This window comes from Lathamus discolor, chromosome 3, assembly GCF_037157495.1.
Source record: "Lathamus discolor isolate bLatDis1 chromosome 3, bLatDis1.hap1, whole genome shotgun sequence".
NCBI classification, from domain to species: domain Eukaryota; kingdom Metazoa; phylum Chordata; class Aves; order Psittaciformes; family Psittacidae; genus Lathamus; species Lathamus discolor.
The window spans coordinates 44,847,445-44,875,117 of NC_088886.1; the positions used below are offsets into that span (position 1 = coordinate 44,847,445).

A 27,673-nucleotide genomic window follows, 5' to 3' on the forward strand; every position below is an offset into this window, starting at 1 on the left:
ACAGCTCTCGCCTGGGCAAGCCGTGCCCGAGGTGCCGTTTCGGACCCGCCGCGGCCCATACCACCGCGGGCGGGGGTCCAAGCTGACCGATGCCCCGGGGAGCGCAGCCCCCGGCTCGCAGCCCCCGGGGGGCCCTACCGTGAGGGAGGGACAGGGGAGGTGGCCGGAGAGGGTAGGGGAGGAGGGAGGCAGAGGGCAGGGCCGGGAGGCGCCGCACCGCAGAGCGCAGGGACAGCGCTCTTGCTGGCCCGACACCGCCCTAGCGGAGGGTCCCGCCGCCGCCGTGCTCGCTATGTCCGGCCGCTCCGAGCCAGCCGCCGCCGAGCCCGGTCGCCCCCCGCACGCCGCTCCCAGGTAGGGCCCGCACCCGCGCCCCTCCCCGCGAGCCGCCGCCTGCGCGCTTGGGGCTGCGCCGCGTCGCAAGGGGCTGCCGCCGCCTGTGGCGAGGAACAGCTACAGTGCCGCCTGCCCGGCGAGTAACGGCTGGCTGCGCTCCCTGCTCGGGTGCCCGCTGCCTGCCCGGCGAGTGACGGCTGCCGCCGGTGCCTGCCTGCTAGAGAGCGGCTCCGGGCGCCCGCGGGTCCCGGCTGCCTGCCCGGTGAGTAACAGCTCCGAGCGCTGGCGGGTCCCCTGCCGGTAAGGAGCCGCGCCGGGCGCCCGCCGCCGCGGACCCCTGCCAGTGCTTACCACGGCACGGGAGTCAAGAGACCGCAGGGAAGCGGTGTCCCCCGTCTGAGAGCGGTCGAGGAGGAGCGGGGACACAGGGGCGGCCACGGAGGCTCCGAGCTTCGCTCCTGCGGTACCTGAGGGGGAACGTGGCCGAACGACCGGGGGGAAGGCTGGGGGTGGCCGGGTGTACGGAGCCGCTGCCGGTGGGAGAGGCCGGTTTGGAGCCTGGGGGGAAGAAAGCAGCCTGAACGGGCACAGCAAATTCGTGTCCAGCTGCAGAGGGGATGGGGATGTGCAGCTACTCGCCAGAAGGTGGTCAACCGCCATGGCTTTACACCTACACAAAAAGCAGAAACTAAAGGGCTTTTCTTAAAAGAATTAAAAAAAAAAAAAGGGGGGGGAGGGGGGAAGGGGGGATTTGTCATCTAATTTTGCTACAACAGCTGGTTTCAATACCGTAGCTTCTTAAGAGTTAATTAGTGCTTAATAAAATACCCTTAGGATACTGTGCTTAAGCCACTTCGATGCACGTACGCTACCTAGTGAATCAGAGGATTTGACAATGGAAGAAAAAGCTAAAAAATCACTATACTTTTCTTATCCCAGCTCATGTATTTATAGCGCTTATGAACAGCAGATTAGGGCAAAACTTCCTTCAAGACGGAAATTGATGCACAGATAGAAGTAGCCTACCGGAGATGCAAGATGTGGTTAAGCATAATTTTCAACAATCACAAGTAAATTGCATTTTGATGATAGCAGACAAAAAGCGTTCTAGAAATTGTAGCATTTAAATATGATACAGACTATCAGAGATAAAAAGCATATGTTGCAAATTATTACAATTTGTTTTGGTTTCGTTGCTTCCAGTGCAGTGTCCCAGTGAGAAATGAAGGGTAAAAATAGTAAAGTTCAGAGAAAACACAGCCATAAAAAGAAGGTAGTGGAACCTGAATACTCAAGAGGAACTGGCTGGGGGACAGAGGGATGACAACACTTAAATGGGTGATAACTACTTGCAGGAGAGATTGCTTTTGCTTATTTGGAGGAAACAAAAAGCTTTAAAGCAATCCCCCAGAACAGTTGACTGAGTAGTGTTTCACATCAATAAACATTTACCGACTAAAGCTTAATAATGTTTTTGCACTTTGATCTGAATTGCCTGATGCAGAAGAAGCCCTTCCTGATTTTTGCCTTGGCTTTTAAGGTAAGGTGAGAAGGATTTAGAGCTTGTTAATCGTGGCTAGTAATTTTATATGCAACTTTTACACACCAAATACCAAGGTGATTGTACAAAGTTTAGGATTTTATGGGAAGCCACAATCTGGAAGTCAGGGACTCAGAGGGTAAGGCCAGAGAGACTTTTAGGTTACCTGATCTGACATTTCACACTCTACAACAAAAAATGAGTAGAGTGTGATCTTGACCCCAGTAACCTGTGTCAGGATAAAACAGATATTCCAAAGAGACAGTCTTAAAGATTTTAAGAAATAGAAAAGCTGTCACTTCCCTTGCTTATGATCTTGCTTTCATTGTTACATGTTTACCTCCTCATAGGCATACAGACATCTTCCAACTCCACACGGTTGTTGCTAGGCTTTTCATCACCGTGTAAAGCTGAGGAAACCAGTCCTACTCCACTCCAGAACTTTGCCGTCAGGCCAAATGGTTTTATATACTTCATGGTTTATATACTTAATGGTTTATATACTTCAGCTAGGCCTATTACCCAAAAAACATAATCTATTTCTGTAGTAAGGCCAAGGCTTATCTTGCTCCTGCAAGCAGCATAACTGTTTCTTCTTTCTAAAGAGTAATTTTTTCCTCCTTCCATAGCTTAAGCAAATCAGACTTCCTTTATCAGGAACCACAGTTATCTTTGTCATCTCTTTTATCTCTTACAGCTGCTATGTTGACACCTGCTTGTTATTTGTTAATCAAGGCAGCCATTTCTTTGCTGAACAACTGTGTAAACTTCAGACTTTCTGTGAATAAGGGTCAGAGGACTCTAGGAAAAAAGGTGACCAGAGCAGCAAGTAATTTACTCAGACCATTCCTGTATTCACTAGGAAACCCTGGGGAAAAAAGCACACCTGAAAATCCAGGGGACAGCTAGCTTGTCCTCACACACCTTCAGCTCATCATGTCCACAATATTTGGGCAACTTTAACTGAGAAATAGTTACAGCAGCTGTGAAGAAATACAAAGAGTGTTAGCATTTAGGACTTAGCTTTTCATACCTTACCAAAGAAAGTTTTCACTACTGAACTGTTATAAATCAAATAGTATTTTGCACCTTCCCTACATATTCCATTTGGGTGTTGGACTGGTTTTGTGGCTACTCACCCCTGGTCTCACTCACTGATGCTGCAGCTCTGTCCATCTTGCTGGCTCTTCTATCCCACACAACAATCACTACCTGAGTTCAGCATAAACCAGAAGTGCATATTAGTTCCAGCTCAATACCCTCCCTTGTTTTGTCTTCCATATCTCAGGCAAAAACTTAAGCCCCAGGTCTGGACGCCTTGCAGCCACTGTGGAGCACAGCAGAGCATGCTAGTGGCCTTTCGGCATCTATTGATAAATTAACATTTCTGGCAATAGTGTCTTGCAATGAATGCTTATCCTGAGGATCAAACAAGCAGCTGCAGAGAACTGCACAGAAGTGGTAGCTGTCACTTTTTCTTCAAGCAGCTAAAAGACATTTTTGGTGCGCATCACACTTGGGAAGCTGGAACTGTGGTCTATAATGGTTTATTGGGTTTTTTTTATGGTGGATAAACAAAACCACATTAAGACCATGCATCTCACACTTTGCCTCTTCAGGTAAGAGGCAGGAAGAAAACCACTTGAATTTCTTACATTTGAGCCAGGAACTTTTGTCCTTCTGTCCCTTGTGTAAGCCAGTGACTATTTGAGATGCTGTTGAACAGCTGCTTAAGGAGATAGAGTCAATACTTTTGGTAAAACTGCAGTTTTTCTGCTCAAGCTTATGAAATTAAACATATACACATATGCAATTTTTGACCAACCCTATATATCTGAAAGTAGTCTTACCTGACCTTCAGACATGTCTTTTGGACTGGCATATGCTTTCAGCACACCTTTTGAGTGAATACTAGAAAGAAAAGGCAGAATAATCACTGTTCTTCAGTTCATAATTAGAAACAGTACTGGAGCTTAGAAGCAATATTAGACTGAACACTAATTCAGAAGAATTAAAATGCATTTCCATCCAACAAATTTGAGAAGTATAGACTGTATATTTTAAACCATGAGAAGACAAGCCCAAAGAATGTCGGCTAAAGTTTTGTATCACCAGCACAGAATGAAATATCTTTGCTACCTATCAGTAGTACCTGGCGTGGCAGAAAGCTTTTGCACATAGAGCTCAGAGAATGGTTAAGAAAAGCCTTTCTGGCTTTATACGGTTGTGTTGAAAGCTAAGCTTTTTTTACTATTGATGAATATGCTAGGACCTACCACAAATGCAAAGAGGTAAGTTAAGATATTTGAAGAAGAGATCAAAAAGCTGTGGCTGTATTAGACCTTTCTTACAGACAGTAAGCATGTGGCACCCACTCACTGCCATTTGTAACTTACACAGTAACACTAATGTCACAGACTTCAGCTGACAGCTGTGCTTGTGGTCCAGCAAACCACACATCTTGTATAACAGAGAAAACAGATTTGGTGGCTTTGTACTAAAATGCTTTTAGAAACAAGTTAAATAAAGCTTTGATCCTTTAAGGAGAAAAAATTTTAGGCAAAGACTGAAATTATGAAGTTCAACAGTCACGGGTGTAAGCTAGAGATAACAGTTTCTTATAAGAAATCATAAATAAATAAATAAGAACTGCAACAACAAAAAGAACAGCAGCATATAAACCAACAGGAATCAGTACTAAGAATTTATTTTGAACAACTGTCAGTGATGAGTGGAATGAAATTAGCAAGGACACAGAGCATGGTGGGTGGTATTTGGTGAGACTTGGTGAGACGGCTTACAGGTCTGGTCTCCATATTTTTCCACCCGTATGAGTAGAAGAGAAACAAATGTATTACAGATCTTTTTTAAATAAGAGAAGGGAAATAAAGAAATCCCCTTAACAAGAGTGTAATATCAGAACTTCATTATCAAGACAACTGCATGCATTACAACAGTAGCTGATATCACATATGAGCATGAAATTTGCTTTTCTGCACTTGTGCAAAACCAATACTGCAGCCCCAGCAGAGAAATCAGTTTAATACTTGCTGGGTATGCTTTTCATTTGCAAATTAGCAATTAATTTACCAGATGTTTTGAGTGGCCAGAAAATTTATCTAATGCTATGTGATCATTTTGGATTTCACTACCTTCTTGCAATGTCAGTCTGATTGTCAGTGGTGGGAATTCTTGAAATGACATGCTGCATCCTGTTTTCACGGGGGATTACTTTAAACAGTTCGTTAACCTGGCTAGCCTATGTTGTCAAACGTAGGCAACAATTATCAGATATGTTTTCCTTCAGTGAGGTCAGGGGAGAAAAATTTCAGCTGAACCAAGAAGGAACTTAAATTGTTGAAGGTCGTAAGTCTGTGGATGAGGAATCTGATCCCTTCAGAGTGGGACTGGGTGTGACAGGAGGAGGGAGACTTAGTGTCATAGAGTCAGCTAGGTTGGAAAAGACCTTTAAGATCATAAAGTCCAACCATTATCCCAGGACTGCCAAGACCACTACTAAACCATATCAGTGAGGGATTTCTTTACTACTTCACTTGCAGAAGCAGTAAATAAATGATCTATATAATTTCCATTCTTTATTTTATTAACCCTGTAGGCACTGCAGTGACAAAAACAAATTACTCATTTCCAGACTTGCATCTCCACTTCTTCCTTTATTTTACCAATTTTATCTATTTTGAATTCTTTAATCAAGGCTACTCTAGCCTCCTACACGGCCTTCACACTTCTTTTCCTGAACACATCCATTAATGTCTTTCAGTTCCTGCTCTACTCCCATACATCACTTCTCCCCTTTCTGACTTGCAGTGCCAGTCACTCTGTTCGCAGTTCTGTCTACATGTGTCAACCCATTATTCTCCATCATTCAGCCCCTCCTCTTTGAAGTGTCTTTCCCCCAGGATTGAGTTGAGAAACCCTAAAAAGTATCTGTGACAGTTTGATATGTCCATAATTTGTTGCTATGCTGTTTGCTTTGTAAATGATTTAGACTATGACCTTCTTCCACTAATCACTGTAAACACACTTATCAGGTTAGAGGAGTTTTACCATCTCCTTCCTCAGTCCTATGTTAATTGCTTTACACTTTCTTGTTACATTTCTTCAGTTACACCCTGAGTAGAAGGGAGGGAGGCATAGCTACACTGGTGGAAGCCTTTATTGTACTGTGGATGACAATAAAAACTGCTTCAGGTCACTCCCTCATGCAGCTGTAGTTCCCTGACAAAGAACGTTGTATATCAGAGCAGCCTCTAAAGAACAGTATTTTAAGCCATGATGGCACCTTAGCAGCGAGAAGTCAGAACAGTAAGTCCCACGTTCAGACAGCAGAGCATCTTGTTGTGCTAGAGGTTCTGAGGAGCAGGAACAGGCTGATAAGAGAGCTCCCTCCATTGAAAATACCAGCTTGGGATCACAGGTATTCTGGCAGTGGTTCCTCCAGGTACACTGCTCTATATTACGCTTGTTCAGGCTTGGCTGGAATGCTGCAGCTTCCTCTCAGAGACAATGCAGAAACAGCTTCAACATGCAGGACCAGGAGCTAAAGCACTAATAGCCAAGTAGTTTTGAGCATCCACCCAGAAGTGGAATAGGCAAGTTTATTTTTCTCTCAGAAGGAAAAACATGAATAAAACTTCTACGTCAAAACAATAGCTTTAATTACCAAGCCACTGGATAAAATACAGCAGCAGCTCCATCTCTCCCTGCATGTTGTGCAAGCTCCTGGCCGGTGCTGGCTGTGCTCTCTAGGGAGGAGCAGGAAAGGAAAGCCAGCCTACCACTGGTAGTGACAATGCACTTTGAAACTGTTCACATATATCAAGAGCTCAGTGTCAGGAACCTGGGGGAGTCCTTTCCCTGTTTTTTTACCACATCTTTGCTTATTAGTGGATTGCATAGTGCTTCACACTGCATGTACAATACACCTTCCCTTCTTCCTGCTTCACTGAAAACAGAAGGAAAATACTATACTGGATATTTTTGGTTTTTATTTTAATGGCAAGTACAATCTATCATGTGCAGTTTAATGCTAGGGTTGATTTGGTGCCCAGTATGAATTTTAAACCTTCTTTTTCAGTCTTGTCAACCTTGGATCATTTTCATTAATCTCTTTATTTTCCCTCATTATTTTTCTTCACTTCAAGACTTGCCTGATTATTATTAAATATGTCTGCTGCCAACACCTATGACACATAACAGGTTGTCAGTGTCTTTTTGACAAAGATATGTTTCTTTTTGATTATGGCACCACAATTTATTATATATCTAATTATTGTTGACTGCTCCATAAGAAAGTTTCCTTTGTAAATTGTGGTTAAATTTAATTTATAGCTGAAAGAAAAAGGGCTTTTAAAAATTCTAACATAGAACCTCATTCTGCAGTGCACATGCCCCTGATAGTGAAATTCAGAACTGGACAACAAGTATAACTGTATAACTCTAAGCAGTCACTTTTAAGACTGGGATCTACCCTCTATGCTCTATTCTGAGCTGGCTGTATGCACTAGTAATAACCAGTTTCTAGGTATTACAGGAGTTTTTTGTTTTCTGGAAAAGTTTTAATTTATTATATGAATTGATGAAAATCTGGAATGCATTGAAGTAAGACTTCTTTGTGTTACAGTTGAAATTTTTCAAACAGAAAAATGCATGGAGTTTAGGAGGCTTAGACTTGGATAATAGTTTAATTTCAATTACTGGCTGTCCCAAGGATACACCAGACTGGCATGTGGTTGGATATAGTATGGAATTAGTTACTTAGTGGCAACTATGTAACCAATTAGATTTGTAGTCTCTTTTTTTCTTGCATGGAGGTTAATTTTCTTCCGTATTGGCAGTTCAGGGTCTCTGGGTTGGGTGAGTCAGGAAAGCCTGAATGTAACCATTCAACCCAGGGACCAGTTTGTCTGAAAACCAGCTTTCAGCAGGCTGAAGGGAGCTGCAGTGTTGTTTGTTTAGTACTCATAACTTACTTGGATACTGAACTTTTATTTCAGCAAAGGCTCAGTTTACTTAGAACATTACATAGGAGTGGACTTGTATTTTTCTTTCAGCAATGAAAAACTTCGATGATCCTCTTGTAGTCCTTGCGAGATTGCATAGTTATCAGAATTCCATATACAAGGCACAGCACATCACCGGCAGTGGAGCTGTTCATTACATGCAGTGGCTCTTAAGAATATTAAAGGGAGAAAGAAAAGTTGTCTCTCAGTTTTCAGAGCTGTGTTTAAATTCAGTTCAAATCCTTTCCCCCTAAGATTCATTTATAACTGTCTATGCTATTTCAATTTGACAAGTGAAGAGATCAAATCAGCAAAGTAACATCTCAACAATGTACTTACAGATTGTTCCTCTTCTATGTTATCAAGGCAGTGTCTTCCTTCTCTATGAAAAATGTGCAATACCATTGTAGACATCCAATAAAAATGAACAGCTCATTTATTTTGAAAAGGGAAAGATTTCCTGCTGTGATACTGAAATGAAAAACCCATCATCCTCACACAAATTCTGGAATAAGGCCCTCCCATCAACTAGAAAAAATAATTTTCCTTGAATATATAAAACTACAGAAGTAACAGCACAGCTGTTAAATTAGTTAAATGGTCACACTGTATCTGTCAATAAATTCAATCCTGAGCACAATATATGCCATAAATTCAGTGAAAACCAATGGTCACATTATTCACATTCTTCAAAGTAAGTAGCATATATGAACTGTATCAGTGGCTTGCATGATATGATTAAAATATTAATATAATTACCAAATACAAAATTTTGACACTTTAAAAATTACATATGTGTAATTTTAAAATTACATAAATTTTAAATTACATTACATAAATTACAAAGAAAAATACTGTGGAAAGCAATACTATACATTGTGGAACAGCTATATCCAAGTATAAGAGAGAGGCGTCTTTGGGTACTACCATCAGTAGCAGGTTTTTATTTCATATAAGTAAAATTAATTCATAGATAAGTACATATTTGCTGAGTGCAACAAATAATTTCCTGATTCAGAAGACATGGCTTTTAAGGTACTCTTTATTAGAAAAATAATTGAGTTGCCACTTCAAAAGTAGAGATGGATCATCAACAAATAATACAAATAATAATCCAAGTTGACTAATTAAAACAAACAAACCAACCAAACTAAACAAACAAACAAGAGGTCACAGGATGAGGTTTACTTTGGCATGGATTGCTTTTGGATAAGCAGAACTAGAACTATTAGACTGCATCTTTCTGCAGCTGAAGTTGTTACAGTGGTCCTCTATTAGTAAAACAAAAATAACTTTGCAAAACCTGGCAAACTCTGCTCATAATGAGGCTAATACGTAGGGCATGCCAGCTGCTGGGCTCTGCTGAAGCAGTGTAACATCACTGCCCCAGAGACAGTAAGCACCTTCATCTTAGTGTTGTGAGTTATGGCCATTTGGTGTTTTAGGATGCATTACAAAATACAAAAAATTTTGTGCTCCAATATTTTTATTTTTTATAAAAGAAACCTGGACAAGATAATGGTTGTGATGCACATGGTCAATTTAGGTACCCTTTTTGCTGTACAATCCAGCTATATGATCAGCTTCACTGCAGATATTGTAGGATCACTCCTGGATTGTGGTGAGAATGAACTTGTCCGCATCTGAAGTAACATCTAATTGAAACACTTCTATCTGAAAGGACCAAGCATGAAAAAGAATAGTAACATCAAAGAGCAATTTAATCTTTCTCAGATTCCCTGCAACAAAATTGCCTCTTGATTTCCCAGTGGATAACTGAAAATCCATGTCTACACATGGTCTGGTTTGTATTTTTGCATTAGGTATAAATGCAATACTAATGTAATACTAATTAGGCACGTACTCATTTGCACACTGCAGGTCACGATAAGGACATGATAAAGACAATATTTGTAGTATCTTGCCAGAATTACACAAAATCATTTTGTACTGTATTAGAAGCCAAGATAATTAGAGGTATTTTCATTTTATTCACATCTCAGACAATGTTACTTTGCTTTTTAAAAAACTCCATGCTTTTCAACAAGTGGGTTTTGAGGCCTTGTTTTCTATAAGTTACTATAGATTGCTATTTACTGACATATTAACTTAGCATCAAAATTGTTAAGATTTTAGTTCCTTTGTGATATTAGTAGTGAATCAGAATTGTTCAGGAATATTTCAGGCATCTAAAATAAAATTTGTTTTGAATAAGCAATGATAGAATGTATTCTTTGGCAGTATAATAACTTCACAATATATCCTGATATTTTAACTAAGTAGTTTACATATATGACTGCAGGTGGTCATAGAAACAATACTGTATTAAAGAGAATAGGAAATTTCTGTGAATATTTTAGATGAAGACACTCATTTTTAGCCTATTATCTTACTTATCATTAATTAATGCAAAACCATACTGTTTCCTGAACAGTATTATAATCCTAAACATTTTGAAAGATTTAGCAGGAATCTAAACCAGTTTGGCTTTCTTTCAGATAAAAAGGGCTGGAAACCAGAATGGAGTTGAGGAAATAATATATTTACTAGTTAGGTACTTTTGAAAGTTCTTTAAATACTCTTAAAGTAAAATATTTACCATAATCAAATTGAGTTTAGTAGGGACCACCATCACAGTTACACAGAGTAGGTTTGAACAATTGTTTCTTGAATATAAAGATGTGTTGGTGAAGCTGCCTGCTCAAGGAAGTAAATGACAGTAGACTATGAATTTCCTTATTTTTTACAGCTTTAGAAATGATTTTGTGATTGGGTAATGTTATTTCTGAGAACAAAGGAAAGAGTGTAGACTCTCCATGGAAAAATATCTACCAAAGCTTCCAGATTTGCTTACGGCAGCAAAAAAAGAAAAAAGAAAAAAAGAAAAAAAAAAAGTAAGAAAAAGGGAAAAAAAAGGAAAGGAAAAAGAAAAAGCTTGTAATGGTTTGATGATTAGTTCTGTAGCTTACTGGTGGCTGGAGAGTCTTCAGGCAGTTATAATAAATATTTTATTATAATTTCCTTAAGTATTCAGTAACATTAACTTCTGTGATATGGAAAACTGCATCTTCAGCTACTCTAAGGTGAAGTCAATTCTAAGATCTCGTGATTTGTAATGAAGAACGCTATGCAGCGCGATAGCCTCTTGACTGGTCATACACATACATTTCTTCCAAGAGCTCAATCTGTTGTATAATTCAGATTCAGAGTTTAACAATTTGTTTTTCCAGTATCACCATCCCTTTTCAATAACAGCTTTGCTCTTTACCTTTTTTTAAATTGGCTGAAAGTGATTTTGTGACAGTAGAAAATTTTCAGGCTTTTCCCTAAACTATCTGGGGACAAGTCAGTCCTCTGTTAATCTCAGATTTCCAAAGACAGATTTATTATTTCACAGGAAATCTGGTACAAAGAATTTCAGAAACCAACAAACATTAGAAACACACTGTTCAAAACATGAAAGCATGTTCACCTTCCTATCATGCACAAAATCCTGAGTACCTACCAAATTTCAATTATACTTTTACAGTCTATTTGATTTGTAATCAATCTAAATAGGAAAACAGTGGAACAGCGAGCAATTTTTGATGAGCTACATGCATTTTCTATCCAAATAAAATCATGACATGCATTTACTTTTAAGTTATGAACATCTTTGTCACATATCCTTTCAGTATCTGTCTTGAATTTAAAGAATGAAAAGCTTTTATAGAGTAGATTTGAATCTTTGAAAGGTAAACTTTAAGGAAAGGTGTCAGTGAAATACTTGATTGAATATCCTGCCTCTTGTTGCTTTAATGCTCAGAATCAGAAATGCACTGCATGGGTCAATGGCAAAAGCAGGTTTAGAAGCCTGACTGTGAGGTTTGGCTATATAACATAAACAAGATGCCAGAAAATACTCAGCAAATCAGTTAAACCAAGATTAACATCCTCCACATGAAATCACCCATCTCTTCCTATGTCACGTTCTACTGGTTCCCCTGAAATGCCAACCTGACAGTTTGTGCATAGCAAAAGGATGAGAGGAGCAGTCAAAGAGCACAAGCTTTTTGTTAGATATAAGAGACATTTAAAACAGACTAAAAAATTACTTGGTGGTTTATGGCATGAAAGTCTAATTTGCAATATCTTTGACTTCATCTTGAAAAATGCTGAGAATTTCCATTTCTAGTTGAAATCTGTGGGAGTTTCTTGCACATTTGTTATGTATTTAATTTGGACCAAATTTCACTAGATTCCAGCTATGTCACAATGTTTTTTCTTTATCTTTAAAAGAAGTAAGATCGAATAACGTCACACCCTTGGCATATTACACTGTGCTGCACTAATAACGTAATCTATATTAAGAATAGACTGTGGCATCAAAAGTGTAGTAATAATGTAAGTTGCTTAGTAAATACATAGTCATGAACTGTCTTGCTTGAGGTGAAAACCAAATGTTTTCTCTTTGCCCTCCTTTCTATAGCACAAGGAAAAGTGCTGTTGTACGGTACACCTGCATATGCTAAGTGAAGAAGGAATTTTTTGTGGGACATCTTTTTAAGAATATTTTCTGATATTATATTTCTTCTTGCTGACTTAGTAGGCTCAAATAGTAGCAAACCCATTGCTTTGTTGTAGGGGCAACGAAACTGTCATTTCTGTAATATTTCTGCCTGGATACAGTGAGTTCAGTCTTTATCTCTCTAAAGCCATCTTCCTGATCAGCACTGCCTGCTTCCTGATCAGCAGTGCCCACTTATGTACATACAGAATAATTAGTTTGAAGAATCTTATCTTTCCTGCAGTCAAACCTCAACAATGGCTTAGTTTCCCACCTAGCTGGAACTCCGGATGCGAGTATAAATCTCAGATCTACACTCCTTGCTTTTAAGGCAGAAAAGCAGTCTTGACTATCTTGCAGTCCACCTCTGTAAGGCGCAGTCATTTAGCCCTCTAAGAATCTAAGGGTCTGTTCCTTAATCTTTCCCAGGTTCAGTCATTCTCCCTCATCAGACCTTGTCTAGTCCCTAGTTGTTGTTCCAGGGCTTCTTTTTATACCTTCTAAAAATCCTCGAAATTAGGAACTTTTCAAAAATTATTGTTACCAATACTGCACCCTACATATCATTCTAGCCATTTTCTTTCATTGCCTGATGCACCCAGCCAGGAAGAGATCTCATGGTTCCTCATGTGCTTTTTCTGTAGTCCCTTCTGATCAAGATCCAAGCCTGTCCTTTCTAGAAGGCTTTCTTAGTAAGTAGCCATTCTACCAGCATAACAAAGGTCCACCTGGAATTGTTCTAAAGTCATATCAAAACCAGGGATAGGTGGGAAAAAGGGAGAATGGCTATCAGCTATATGCAAAAGCCCAGTTCACACTGGGTTGTCTCTCTGTCAGCAAACTACTGAAATATAGCTAAACATCCAAAAACCTCTACACGGTCACCTGTCATTCAGGTCCTGATTGCCAACTCTATGATTTGATTGTCATCTCTTTCATCTGAGTGTGCCCTGCCATAACTATTGGATGTGGGGACATTTGTCAGACTTGCACATAAAACCTTGGTTTTTTCCTTTGATAATTCGATCAGTAAATAAGGGAAGGAAGGACTAAATAATCATATAAAATTTAGTTAGTTTGGTTTACATTCATTCTTCAGTAAAACATGTCTGTTCATTTATAGTATTTTAAAACATGATTTGAAAGAAGGCTGATCATTGCTAATGCTTGCAGAGGCTTTTATATTTATTTTTTTTTCTTTATTTAGAGCAGAATAAAGACATTCAGGGCTCTATGAACATATGAACATGGAAGGGAAAGGCTTTTTTGTTGTGTGGTGTACCATGGTATGGGTTATCTTTTTTCTGCCCGTTTTTCACTAAAACATAGCTAATGACCTAGCTTTTTGCATCTGTGTCACAGATGAAAATGAAATGTAAATCAAGAGTACCCAACAGACACTAAGAAATGAGCAATCTGAATATAGAGCACTTAAACTTCTACTCTTTTTAGTGCAGATATGTAAAACTACCAACCCAATCCCATACCTGTTAGACACTCAGATCTGATAATGATGGAAGGTATTCAGTATTTTCAGTTCCCTGTGAAGTACCTTGCAAGATCAGACCCTGATATTACCAGCGATTATATTCTGCATAAGGGTTCTAAATCCATAACAAGAAAGACATTTGTCTGAGGTATTTATAGAACTTCTGTTTGACTAACCATCTGTGCTATGATGGAAGTATACACATGGCTCAGACTGAATAAAAAACTGATATATGGATTAAAATAGTAACTTTGACACTGCTACATCCAAAGATTTTACTGCTAGTAACTGTTGACCTGTTTACATGTAAAGGTGAAACTTTAAATTGTAAAATCTGAAAGGTAGCATGAAGAAAGAGTGTGACTGGTCTGTCCACTTCAAAAAGGCTTTGAAGTTAAGGGGAGCTCTTTGAATCCTGCATCCCTTTCAAAATTGCTGCTTGCTTAGGGTCTGGATTAGCCTAGCTGCCTTCCTCAGTTTGAGAAGCTTTCAGATACATTTGTGAGTGTAAAGGTAAGAATATGCTAGGGTATTTTGCCATGCTTTCACTTGTCTCAAATTTCTATTCCAAAATGAAATTCATTCTTTTTTTGTTGTTCTGGTATTCAGTACAAATATTAGCAAAACATTACAGATGTAGCCAACTATAGCTTGGAGTAGACTGAACTGACAAACCTTGCAATGTTCATTCAGTTTGCTTCTTTCATCAAGATTATCTTTTTCATGGATCAGTATGGTTTATATGTTCAAAATGCTGAGATTAGGAATCATAATGAAAATATGAAAAGCACTAGGCTATGATAGGATTGGTTCAAAAATTATATGTAATGGTCACTTATTGCTTATTGAAATTGCTCCTTAGGAAAGATTATTGCACAGCAAATTTTTGGAAGCTGGTTATGCTTGTGCAAGATGGTAGAAAATTGAAGTTTCTGTTATTGCTTCACAAGATTAATTTTCTTTAGGGATAACCTGGGGAATTCTTCAAATTGCCTTATCTTAGCTGATGTAGCACCATCTGCCACATCTGCAAAGAAGATAATTATTTTTAGGAGAAGATGTGGTGTTTTGGGCTTTTTTTCTTATTGAGTCTTGAGTCATCAAGGTCACTATTTTTGAATTATTTAATAGGATTTTACTCAATAATACAGGATGTATTACTGCAGTTAGTGCCATAAACCTTGTAACTATTTGTTTGCTACCATCCTCTAATTAAAAAAAAAAAAAAAAAAAAAAGTTTGTGTTTTTCATGAGAGAATTTAGCTTTGTAAGAAAAAAGTATTGGTCAAATTCATGAATCAGTAAGGCAGCACCTGGTGGCAAATAAGAGACTGCGGAGACTTTTCTGGTAAAGGAAATATTAGTGTGAAAAATGCTGTATTTTTTAACACTGGGTCATAGGTCCAGGTTCCCAGCTTCAGTTTCAAAAACTAAATTGTAAATTAGGATTTCTCACATGAGCCATCCTTTAACAGAGATTGCTTCTTATGCCCATGGCCTGCAGTGATAGTTCCAAATCAGATGAGCACATCTAAGTCAGATAAGCATTCTCCGTCACATAACAAACAAGGGAATCCAAGGCAAAGTGAGAATTAGGACCTAAAGCCTTCAGCAGCTTGCTTTATCTTATAGTGAAAAGGCTCAGATCTTTGCCATATGCCTTAAAAGTCTCAAAAAGACTAGAGCTTTGTATAAACTCTTAGCGTGAAGTAATGAACATAGTAGGTGAATACAGAGCTATCATTTGATGATGAGATAACTACATCTCCACAGCAGTTTCTTTCAGCCTCCTGCTGTTGAGAAACTAATGAGAGCAGGCAGCTTCTCAAAGACAGAATAGTTTTTCTCTGGGGAGTTAATGAAAAGTAGTTTATCTTACTGGATTTGCTATAGAGCGAAGGTGGCAGAGCTGTATGGCCCGAGGAGGGTCTCTTGAAAAATCACATACATTTTGAAAAATAAAGCTTAGAAGGGGATAAAGAAAGAGAAGAAGAAACCTTGATCTGGGATAATTGAAAAAAGATGTTGCAAAGCCAAACCTGTGTTCCATGTTGAAAGAAAGACCCATGAATCTAAAGATATCTAGACAGAACCTCATATCCTGCACCTTCCTGACTTATGGAAGACTCAGGTGTGTAAAGTTTATTTCACTCATCATGCACTTGTAACAAACTTTTCTATATTTACAAGTGAAAAGTGGGCTTATTTTGGAAACAACACAGATTTTGAACGATTAAGAAGATTTTAAAGATCTTTTTCATTTTCCACGTGACTAGGAAGGCAACTTTACTTCTGTATGGAACACATGCGTTACCCTTTACTGAAGCACCTTCCAGAGATAGCACAAATTTATTTATACTCCAGAACATGACTCCTCAACTATATTTTCCAGCTGTGCCTTAATGTACAAATATTCTATTTGCACTTCTTAATTAAGGTCCAAGAAAGACCTTCAGTCAGTGGCCATGCTTTGTTGCTTTCAGACTCAGCAACACTTGATGCATTAGAAGTTCCTTTCCCTGCACACAGTGTGACTGAGAGCCAATAGACATTACCAGCATATCTTCTCCCTGTAGGGCAAAGCAATGGCAAAACCATTCAGTCTTTCTCTCAGTGAAGAGCAGGAGAAAACAATGGCTCTTGTACTTCAACCTGCAGGTCAGACTTCATTTGTAATTTACTATTAGGTTGTAGAAGTGATGCATCTTATAAAAAGAGGCAGAGCACAGCTTCTTCTGTGAATACTGAGTTGTACTTAGTACAGAGGCTAGACTTACCAAGGAGAGTACTTAACTTACTTATACAATATCTGACCCTCTGAATATGACGGGTTATTTGTAATGAAGGTAGAAAATCAGAAAAACTTCACATGTTTAATGTCCCTTATTTTGTTAAAGAGTTCTGTATAAGGCCTATAAAATGCTATTTTGCTTTGTCAAATGCCAGAAAAATTACTGTCCAGAAAAGTTAACATTTATCTACATAGTATGAGCATTGCAGCAGAATTTTGTAAACAGGCAACAGTCTGCCTCTTAGATACAAATGTTGCTGGTATCTTAGAAAATGTTAAGTGATATCACACTTTTCAAGTGAAGTCAATTAACCTACATGTCTCACTTGTGCATCTGTATTCAATCCTTCCAAGCAATTCATGAAGCTTTTTCCCAATTAACAATTAATAAGTGCTAAGTTAGTTTTATGTTTTTCATTCACTCTTCTGGATCTAGCACATACAGACGCTTTTTTTAAAAAGGAATAATTACAGAATAGCACCACATATATCAACAAAATTCTTATTGACAAAGTTACTTATCAGTAGGAGTTCACAGCTGGTCCTATATTCATAACTGGTCCTATATTCATAACTGGTCCTAAGCAATATCAGGAGAAATATACATCTAGAATCCTTAAGAGAAGGGTAGCCTTACTGATGGACTGGGGCTAAAAGTAGAAGCAGCCTTCTCTTAAGATACTGGCTTAAGCTCCAGCAAAGGTGACTTATGAAAATGCATTTTATTTTTTAACTGAGCATAAAGGAAATTGCACATGGTCTGTTAGCCTGTTGGAACTGATGAAAGATTATATATTAAGCCATGGTTGATTGTTATGGTCTATCACAATGTGTGCCGTATCTTCTCACGGATGGCTTGCAATAAATTAAAGGCACTCTAGCGACCCAGTTTGGGAAGCAGAACTTGAATGTGTAGGGCATTCTTTCCCTAGTACATTTCTGCAGAAATATCCCTTTAGCACGGAGTCGTCTAACTGCAATCACATCATGTCCAGAAAGAAAAGCTTCAGAAAGGTTGCAACAATATGACTGTGTCGTGGTTTAAGCCCAGTCTGCAGCTCAGCCACGCAGCAGCTCACTCACCCCCACCCCCTTCCTCCCCCCAGCTCCCGGAGGTATGGGGAGGAGAATCGAAAGAATGTATCTCGCATGGGTTGAGATAAGAACAGTCCAGTAACTAAGGTATAACACAAACCACTACTGCTACCACCAATAATAATATTGATAAGGGAAATAAAGGAAGAGAATACAACCGCTCACCACCCGCCGAGCAATACCCAGCCCGACCCAAGCAATGATCTAACCCTTTCGGGTAACTGCCCCCAGTTTATATAGTGGGCATGATGTGCTGTGGTATGGAATACTTCTTTGGCAATTTTGGGTCAGGTGTCCTGTCTCTGCTTCCTCCTGGCTTCCCCTCCTCCCTGCAGAGCATGAGGCTCAGAAAGTCCTTGGTCAGAGTAAACAGTACTGAGCAGCAACTAAAAACATTGGTGTTATCAGCGCTGTTCCCAGGCCGAAAGTCAAAAACACAGCGCTGCACCAGCTACTAAGAAGGAGAAAAATGACTGCTGCTGCTGAACCCAGGACAGACTGTTACATGGAAGGAAATCTTACGAGACTAGCCTGAGCTATTCCAAAATAAGTGTGAAGGGTGGTACCAGCTGTACATGCAAATAAGTTGTCTGGTGGAACTTGTTTCTATGATTTTGTATTTCACATCTGCACAGTCCCAAAGCAAATATTGTTACCTCTGTTGTATGTAACTGATTCTCAAAAACAGAGAATGTGCATGACTTACCTTTGCTCTAAACCTGCTATGTATCAAGCTATTCCATCTAGATTACAGAATTCAGCTACTCCTGCTGTGTTTTTTACATTTTAATTACTACCCCTCTACCTCTATCCAGGCAGGTAAAAATGCAGCAAGCATTTCTTTTTTCTACCAAGCCAACTAATGCAGAGAGTATTTCATTTGCTGCTCCAAGATGCCTGCTTATAAAAACAAGCTAGTACCACTTCTTACAGTGTCATTCAAGAGAGGCAGCTATGATTATAGGTAGCCTTATGCTATCCCCTAATCTTCAAAAGACATTGGTCTGCTATTTTATATCCAACATGTAGCTCAGGAGAGTCTTCCAAAATGAAAAGAAAAAAAGAAAAAAGTAATAAATAGGCTAGTGACATCAGTAAAGAGAGTATAAACAGCTTCTTATAACCTAAGTTACATCTCTTTACTGAACTGCATTTTGTTATTATTTGAGGTATTTATGTAGCTGAGTCGCTGGAAAGGTTTGGGGGTGTCTGTTTCTTTTTTATTCTTCAGCAACTTTGAATCTCCGCTGATGCATGAAGTTCCAGAGCACCAAGGCAGCAGCACAGACAGTTCGGCAAGCAGTTTGGGAAGCTCTGTCACAGCATGTAAGAAGGTAATGTCTATGTTTATGTTATATTCAAAGGAAGATACATCCCAAGTTATAGTTTTGCTTTTTAGCTTTTGTCATTATTGGAGAACACAAAAATTAACCAGTACCTAAAAAAAAAAAGGACTGATACAGAAAATAAATGCGGGGGGCTGTTATAGTATCTTGCAGTTTTGTCTGCCTGGTCTATACTGGTCTGGTCCTAAAATACATGGGAGATAATCTCCCCCTGCAGATTTCTGTTTTCCCCCATTAACTGAGTATATGAAATAAAAGCAGTGCATGGAAAGAATAGCTTCAGGACTGCTCTTCAATAGGTGTCAGGTTTCTGGGACCCAGTCTGAGGGTCCAGAGCTTCGCTTCTCTCAGGCCAATACGATGGAGGGGTCCTTCATGAAAAAGCTTTTCTGCCTTCCCTCGTATCAGACTGGGAAGGTTTTCAGCAAACCAGGAGGTCATAAAGATTTGACTGATGCTGGCTTTGTTGCCTCAAAATAGGTTTATATGTAGTTATGTAATTTGGGGGGGGGTGGGGGGGGAGAAGGATGCCTGTTTGTATGTAATTAGAAGGAGCCAGATGTGACTGACATTATTTTGTGCATGTAGGCAATTTCAGTACAACTGGAAAGACACAGGTGAAGACCATGGATGATTGCTTTTATTCCTTCTCTGCAGCACCAGATTATGGCTGTATAGTTTGAGGGAAAGAGGCACTACCAAAGACCTACCGAGGGCGTCAGGACATCTTTGATCTCTCACTTTGCAATAATCCTCAGAGATTTATTGACTCCCACAGGCATAATTCTAGAGCTGATGAGAAAGCATTTGTTCTAACACAGAAATGTTATAAAACTTCACATTTCATTCTGTTTTCCCACAATCCTTTCTTTTTCTTTTCCTTCTTTTCCTTCCATTAGTAATAATAATGTTTTCCATTTTTGGTTTGTTAGGTGGTTTTGTCTGTTTGTTTGTTTAAAGAACAGCTACATAGATTTATATATGTAAGCAGAGAGAAAGATAAAACATGTAGAAGGTAAAGATTTATCTTCATCATCCTGAAGAGCTACACTGTGGCTGTGGGGTGTGAGTATTGCCTGTCTACAGAAATTTTGTTAAATGTAAAATCGTGATATAAAAAAGAACTCAATAGAGTGACGTGTACACTGGGACTGAGCTTCTCCGAGTCCCCCCAATGTGGGAAAAAGACAAAGTGTCAATATTTCATTTGGTCAAAGGGTCTGCTTATTTGCAAAAAAATGCCTGATTTTTAGAAAAGTGCTGCTGACTGTAATTGCAATATTCATATAGGCATAAAAAGGCAGAAAATCCACTATATGGGAGGAGATCTTCGATTTTCATTTGAATTCAGAGGTGTCTATTCTATGTGAGACTGAAGGACAGTGGCCCAGCACTGAAGTGCTGCACCACTGTGTTTACAAATGCTTCCAGCTTGGTCACCTTTAGAAGCACCTCTCTCTTTTAAAGGCTAGCATTTACCACAAGATTTTGAGATGCTTCACGTGTCTGATCCCTTACATTTTAACTTCTCATTGTAACACAGGTCGATTTTATGATTATTGGCACAGTAAAAGAAGTTATTTGTTTCTACCAATTCTTCTGACAAACAGCAGGACATTTTGGGTTTCTTTACAGCATTGTCACAGAGTGGGTTACCATTGCTTTGTGTGTGCGTGTGTGTGTGCAGAAAAGAATGAAAAATTACGAAAAATAGCCCATTACCCTCTCTTTTAGCCTCTCCTAGTTTCAGTGCTTTTTTAAGTTAGATGTGTAGTTGGTGGTGGAGTGGAACACTATGGGTTGCTGCTGCAAGGGAACAATTTACACAGTTGACTTGCAGGTTTGAGTAATTGTATTTGACATGAACGACTCCTGTCAGAAACCATATGAGATGTGGCCTACTAGAATACAGACCAATCTGAAAAAAATGCGGAAGATGTGCCCCTTGATATCGCATCTTATTCTGTATGTCCCACTTTCATATCTTTTTTTGATGAGTAGTAATTAACCAAAGCAATTAAGATGATAAGCCATGAAGGCGCAGATGTTTCATTTGTGGAGCAGAGCCTTTCTAATGTTGTCTCGGTTATAGATATTTACTGTATTTTAATGTCTTATGATCTAAATCAGGGAGCAGGAAGCTGTTACACTAAACTTGTATGCAATATTTTCCTCTGGGAAAGAGCGACTTTTCTAATCCACACTGCTAGAGGCTGATTTAGTTCATTGATTCACAACACACTGAGTAATGCTGACGGCTGAGTCTCTAGATAAGAATGGAAAACTTTTTTTTAGAACCATGAATTACTGCTGATTTCGTATTTAGTGCATGATGCAGATTCATCCTGAATTATTTTCCGAGTGTGATGATCCTGCTCTGAACCAGATATACAGCAGTATAGTGTGTGCAGCTGTTACACATAAGTGTAATTCAGCAAAATTGCTAAAATATATGTCAGATTGGCCCAGAACTTGTCTCAATTAGAAAAGAATGAAATATAAGATAGGAGGGGAAATTTTGGCCAGTGATACTGTTTGCCTTAAAAGTGAAGGCTACATAAGGAAGGATGCTGACTGACAGCTGAAGTAGTACAGGTTTAGGTTTCTTATCCTTTGGTACAGAACAGCTCAGTATATTTTGAAAATATGCTTATATGCAAAAATGGCAGTCAGAATGTACTGATAGAGTTACATCTCTGAGGGATACCAGTTCTCACATTTCATTTGATTTATTAGCCCTGTTAATTTAGATCAGCTCCTTCAACTTTCGATCATTACAGTCATACATTATTTTGCTATAAGGACTTCAGTATAAGGACTTTAAAAACATTAATATCCCACCAAGATTAAATACATATGCAAACTCTCATCTTATATAAACACATGCACCTCGTCAACAGGAAAAATTGCCTCACAATAGCAAGGTGCAAGTATTGCATTCATTCTTCAGTTTGTCTTTGACTGTGATAATGTTGGTGTCTTACCAAAGAAATATGCCCCAAAGTCCACACAGTTTCTGTATGTGCATTTTTGCATAGCAGGCAGGATCACCATTTTGGGGTGGCCCAAATTATCCTTCCTCCAAAGAAGTACTAATGGGAAGGTTCTGAGCAATAACAGCTCTGAAATGGTCATAATGCAGAAACTTGCATTTCATAAGGTAAAGTTTAAACTCATCTAAAGTTTACACCTCTGATTCATATAATCACAGAATAATTAGGGTTGGAAAAGACCTTAAGATTATCTAGTTCCAAACTCTCTGCTAAGGGCAGGGACCCCTCACACTAGATGATGTCACCCAAAGATCCATCCAACCTGGCCTTGAACACTACCAGGAACACATTCCTGCCACTGCTTACTCAAATGTCGCTTTCTGTCTCCTGAACACCGTTTGATATATGTAAAACTAGACCATATGCAAGGAGGTCTCTCCCACATGTTCTTGCATGCCTCCGTTTCCCACAGTGCTGTCTTTTCTACAGTAATTCCTGGAGGCTTTCCAGATGACTTTGGGCCAGCCTTTGTTCCTTAGATTGCTGACCTCCACTAGCTTCTGCTGTGTGTACTCAAGTATATCTGGGTTTGGTTTTCTCACCTATCTTCAAAGCCAAATTGCTGCAAACTATTTTCTCCAACCTGCACTAGTAAAAATGTTATGCCATTATACCTTCTTCACATTTCTGGCTGCATTCTCAAGTGCATGTGCAGAACTACTTATGCACACATGAGAGAAGAATCTGGCCTAGAGAAAACATCATTCAGCTAATGCTTTTAATTTCCTTGAAGTTACTTAAAAATCACACGCTGTCCAAAATTTCCATGTAATAATTTCTGCCCCTGATTTCAAAGTCTATTATGAAAAACTACATATGAAAATAAACTTAAGTGTGGTATAAAGCCTTGCAACTTATAAACCATGCTGGAATGACCAAAGATTGTCAACTGTGGCCTGACTGGATAGAAAGATTTGTCAGGAAATTTATTTCTTCTGTTAGTACTTTACCAGTATTTACTTCCTGATAAAAACATCCTCTGAAAGAAAGATAGAGATATCAAGGGTCGTTTAACATCCCACAGGTGGAAAACTAGCTGAAGTTTGGACTACCCGGCTCATTTTCTGTGTTTATCGTCTACAATATACATCTGCTGTGATCTAGCTATTCTGAAACATTGGGTGTGCACAGCAAGTCCTTATGAGACAGGAAGTTTGTTTCTGCATGATAATTTATGGTTTCTCAGAAACTGACTGAGATTTGGGAGAGAAAGATATAAAGTGATTAAGGCTGAAGACAAACGCACTCTGATTTTTAAGGAAGTGAAACAAGACTGCTTGTAACAGCAAAAGCTATTTGAGCTAAAGAGAATTGTTTCCTATGTATGCAAAATTACGTTTTAACAGGTAATTAGAACTTCAGTCCTTGAGGATGAGAAGATCTAGAATCAGATTAAATCTGAAATCAGATGTGTAGATATATCATAGAATAGTTTGGGCTGGAAGACACCTTAAAAATCATCTAGTTCCAATACCCCTTCCACTAGACCAAGTTGATCAAAGCCCTATCCAGCCTGGCCTTGAACATTTCTAAGGATGGAGCAGCAACAACCTGTTCCATTGTCTCACCACCCTCACAGTAAAGAACTTCTTCCTAACATCTAGTCTAAATCTACCCTTTTTCGGTGTAAAGCCATTCCCCTTGTCCTGTCACTACACACCCTTGTAAAAAGCCGCTCTCTAGATTTCCTGTAGGCCCCCTTTAGGTACTGGAAGACTGCTCTAAAGTCTCCCCAGAGCATGTCTTCCAAAAACATCCATTTTTTATGAAAAACCCATATTTAAAAAAAGAAAACCCATAAAAAATTGCCAGGGGATGGTAATTTTTGGATGATAATTTTTGGAAAAAATGTTTGATACTAGACTTTACAAACCAGCTTGCAAGGGCTCAGTATTTCCACATTTGAAAACATTCCTTAAAAAAAAAAAAAAGAAAGAAAAAATATATATCCTTTGTAACACTAATAGAAAATTGTTTCTTTGGGATATGAGATATATTCTTTTCCACATCTAGTCTCAGTGTTAGTTATGGTGGCAGGAATCTTTTTGCACTGAGACAGGAGGTTATAAAATTTATTGAGTGCAGAGTCATTTAACCGGTAAACAAGATTAGCAAGCAGTCTCTCAGAAGAGACTGGTGTTGATGTGAAGCATTCATGAGCCTTTGTCATTCTCAGAACAAAGTCTTTGGGAACAGTACTTCTTCTGAGTACTTTATGAACCCTAAATTTATATTCAGATGCTCTTTAGAAGAAATCCCATAGCAAGGCTGGAGTACCAAGGAAAACAGTGGAGGGCACTGAAGAAGGGTACTGAAGCAGGCCAAGCTTACATACTGTGGTGTTCCCCATTACCTCCTTATCCATCCTCTGCTGACTTTAATTCAGAAATCAATATAGAATAACACAGAGAGTGCAGTATTAATTATCTAACTGGCTTGCTGTCAGAAAGATAAAAATTGGAGTGGGTGTTAGACTGACGGTGGCAATAAGCTTTCTTCTGGATTGCCCCTGAGTATTAGAAAATTGTGTCAACTGGCCTGATTAGCTTTCCACAGTCATTTATCTTCCCTGAGAAATGAAGAGGCCTCACAAGTTCTCACTTCTCTTTCTAAGGAAGGGATCAAGGCTTACAAGTCAAGTGTTCTAGAGTAGGAGAAATGCATGTCAAAGCAAAATGTGCAGCAATGTAAAGGAAAATACTGAGCATAGATGTTTCATTTTTTTTTTTTCAGGTAGAGCAATTAATTCATATTTTAAAATAACATTATTAAAATTAAAGGCTAAAGAGCTAGAGTACAGCCTATTTCCATGCAATGCAAGAACTGCAAGAAGCACAAATAACATATACATCCATTTCACAAACATAATTCTTAACTTTGCTGCCTGAAGATGACCATAAGCCACATGAAATGTTCTATGAGTAGCATAATTGTTACAGCTATTGTTTACCCACTGTTACGTAGTTGTTTTAAAAATACTTAGAGTCACACTTTTTGATGAAAGACAATTAGTACAGAGTCAGCAAGCAGGTAATACAGTCCAATCTAAGCATCAGACTTGCAAAACTGGTTTTTCCCTTTTTAGAGTCTACAGATATCTGTAAGCCCATTTTGGTTTTGTTTGAGCAAAGCTTGTGGCATAAGCCATAGGACTGAGTCAATACAGAGAGATTAAATGCAAGCTGACTTGCTCAGTACTCATTACAGCAGGTCTTAAGTACTTTAGTTCCTCACAAAGGGGAAAAATAAATAGTTTGTAGGCATAGTCAGTCCCAGAAAGGAGGCTACTGGTAGAATGGACACTACTGATCTACCATGGAAAGAGACACAGTAAACCATAAAGGTGCAAGTTTGCACACTCTGGTATAGTTAAATAATTAGTTTATCTATGTTTATCACTTTAACAGAGAACAAAACTCCTAGCAGTATTTTCCAATTAAAATATCTGGTTTAGGCATCTCCTTCAAGTAGGTCGAAGGACTTTCAGTTCTGAAAATAGGCTGATACTTTGGGGGGTACATAAATCACTTTATTTAAGGTGCATTAACTGTACATGTCCAAAAGGAACAGGAGTCCCAGTCTTGCCTCCCCAGAATTCTGTAGTCAAGATTTCCTTTGAATTACAATAATAGAGTTCAGGGTCTCAAAACAAAGTAGGAATGAATATTTTTTTTTAAGTATTTTAACTATTTTTTACTATTTTAACAGATTCTCTGCAGTAACAGTCTGCTAGAATCAACAGACTACTGGCTGCAGAATCAGAGGACACCATGCCAAATTGGCTTTCTGGAAGACAAGTCAGAAAGCAACTGTGCCTCAGTAAGTACTCACACCTCCTCTGGGGAAAAGTCTATTGAGAGTTATTTGGGTACGGTGTGGGGCCGATTACAGTACATGTTAAAGTCAGTGACTAACACTGAAATTATAGCAATCTATCTCTAGTTTCTGTAATCTCTAGCTTTCTGTTAAAAGCAAACCTACAAAGCAAAAATGCATACAGATTTCCATACAGAGCACATTAATAAGGATTATTGGTTTCCCCACATTTGGCCTTCAGACATTGTGGCCCTCCTTACTTTTTTACATTCATAATCTGCAACTAACAAGAGAGAAAAATAAGCCAAAGAGAAAATTAATCCAAACCATAGCTTGTTAAGTGGCAAGTTGGAAAGAGCAGATGTTTTAAATCCTGCTCAACATTCTTGAAGGCAGAGAGACAAAATTAAAGAGAAAACTCTTTCCATATTAGATGAGGAGAAGCAGCTAAAGAACTCAAACAGAATTATTTTACATCTGAAATAAAATTTTAATTTCACTATTGTGGGTTATAATGCAATTAAGAAGAACTTTTTGTTAAGAGCGTACATGAAGAAATAGGAGTTATTTTGCTTTACATACTGTCTACATGAAACTGTATGGAATAGTTTTTTATTTGATGAAGGACTTGGGAGAGCAGATCCTTGCTCAGAAACTCATTTGACTGATACTTCATTGCCGCAGTTAAGCCAACAAGTACTTCAGAAAAGAGCAGTTTTATCTCAGGCAAAATGTTTGTGCTGCACACAACCTAAAAACTGAGGGCTCTCATGGAGTCTGCTGGGATTCCCTCAAGGACATGAATGTTTCAGTTGTAGCTGATGAACCCTGATGCCTGCTGTCAAGAAACTGAATCTCCATCCCATGGTGGTGATGACTGGAACCTGTGTGTCTTGCCTAGGGGTGAGGCAGCATGCTTGAGAACAGCAGGAGTGAAACAGTCTAACTGCTGCCGTTAAAAGTTGGGAATATGGCCAAAAGCACATTGTTCAACTGCAGCTGAAATGCTGTGACTTGAACAGTATCCTGAATACATTCTCAACCAGAATGGGATCACCGGTATCCTTGTTTGATACAAGGAAAGGATTGCTTTTAGTGCAAAAACACTGACCACAGTCATTTGTTTTTACTGTTTAGCTATCTGCTTCATACACACTTTTTCTCATGAAAGCACAGATAAAGTTTTATCTAGAGCTGGTCAGTCCCCCTGTAGGGAAAATAAAATAAGCATTACTCTTACCATTTTGCAGATATGAGAGAAGAGGCAAAAGCAGAGAAATTACTTTTCATTAGAATCCCAAAAGGAGATTCTGAGAAGGAGGTTTCAGCAACTCACAGACCCAAATCTCGTATGTGTTGAATGCCTACAATTTTCCCTGGCAAAGTTATGCAAGGTGAAAATTTTCTCTTAATCCCCTCTTTGTTGAAGAAAAGACAAAGACAACAAAGTTCTTTCCTATGGGTAAAGGTGCTTCTTGAAGCTTTCAGTTCCCTCACAGTTCTTAATGACATTCTAAATTACAAGACCGTGACTGCTTTCTTACATGGGAGAAATATTAGGATATGCTTTGCAATAGGGTCTGGCAAGTCATCTCCTATGGCCTACTCCTTGCGTAGTGTGCATATAGGACATGCAGC

The 27,673-nt window shown here is 38.9% G+C and overlaps 1 protein-coding gene across 1 annotated transcript in view; it reads left to right on the plus strand.

The window, feature by feature from the left end:
• The first annotated feature begins 292 nt into the window (after positions 1-292).
• Positions 293-27,673, plus strand: part of SPHKAP (SPHK1 interactor, AKAP domain containing) — a 70,274-nt gene continuing 42,893 nt past the window's right edge. Inside the window, exons 1-3 of the mRNA XM_065672665.1 lie at positions 293-354; positions 19,052-19,154; positions 25,928-26,038. Coding sequence (XP_065528737.1) covers positions 293-354; positions 19,052-19,154; positions 25,928-26,038 — 276 coding nt within the window. The remainder of the gene's footprint in view (positions 355-19,051; positions 19,155-25,927; positions 26,039-27,673) is intronic.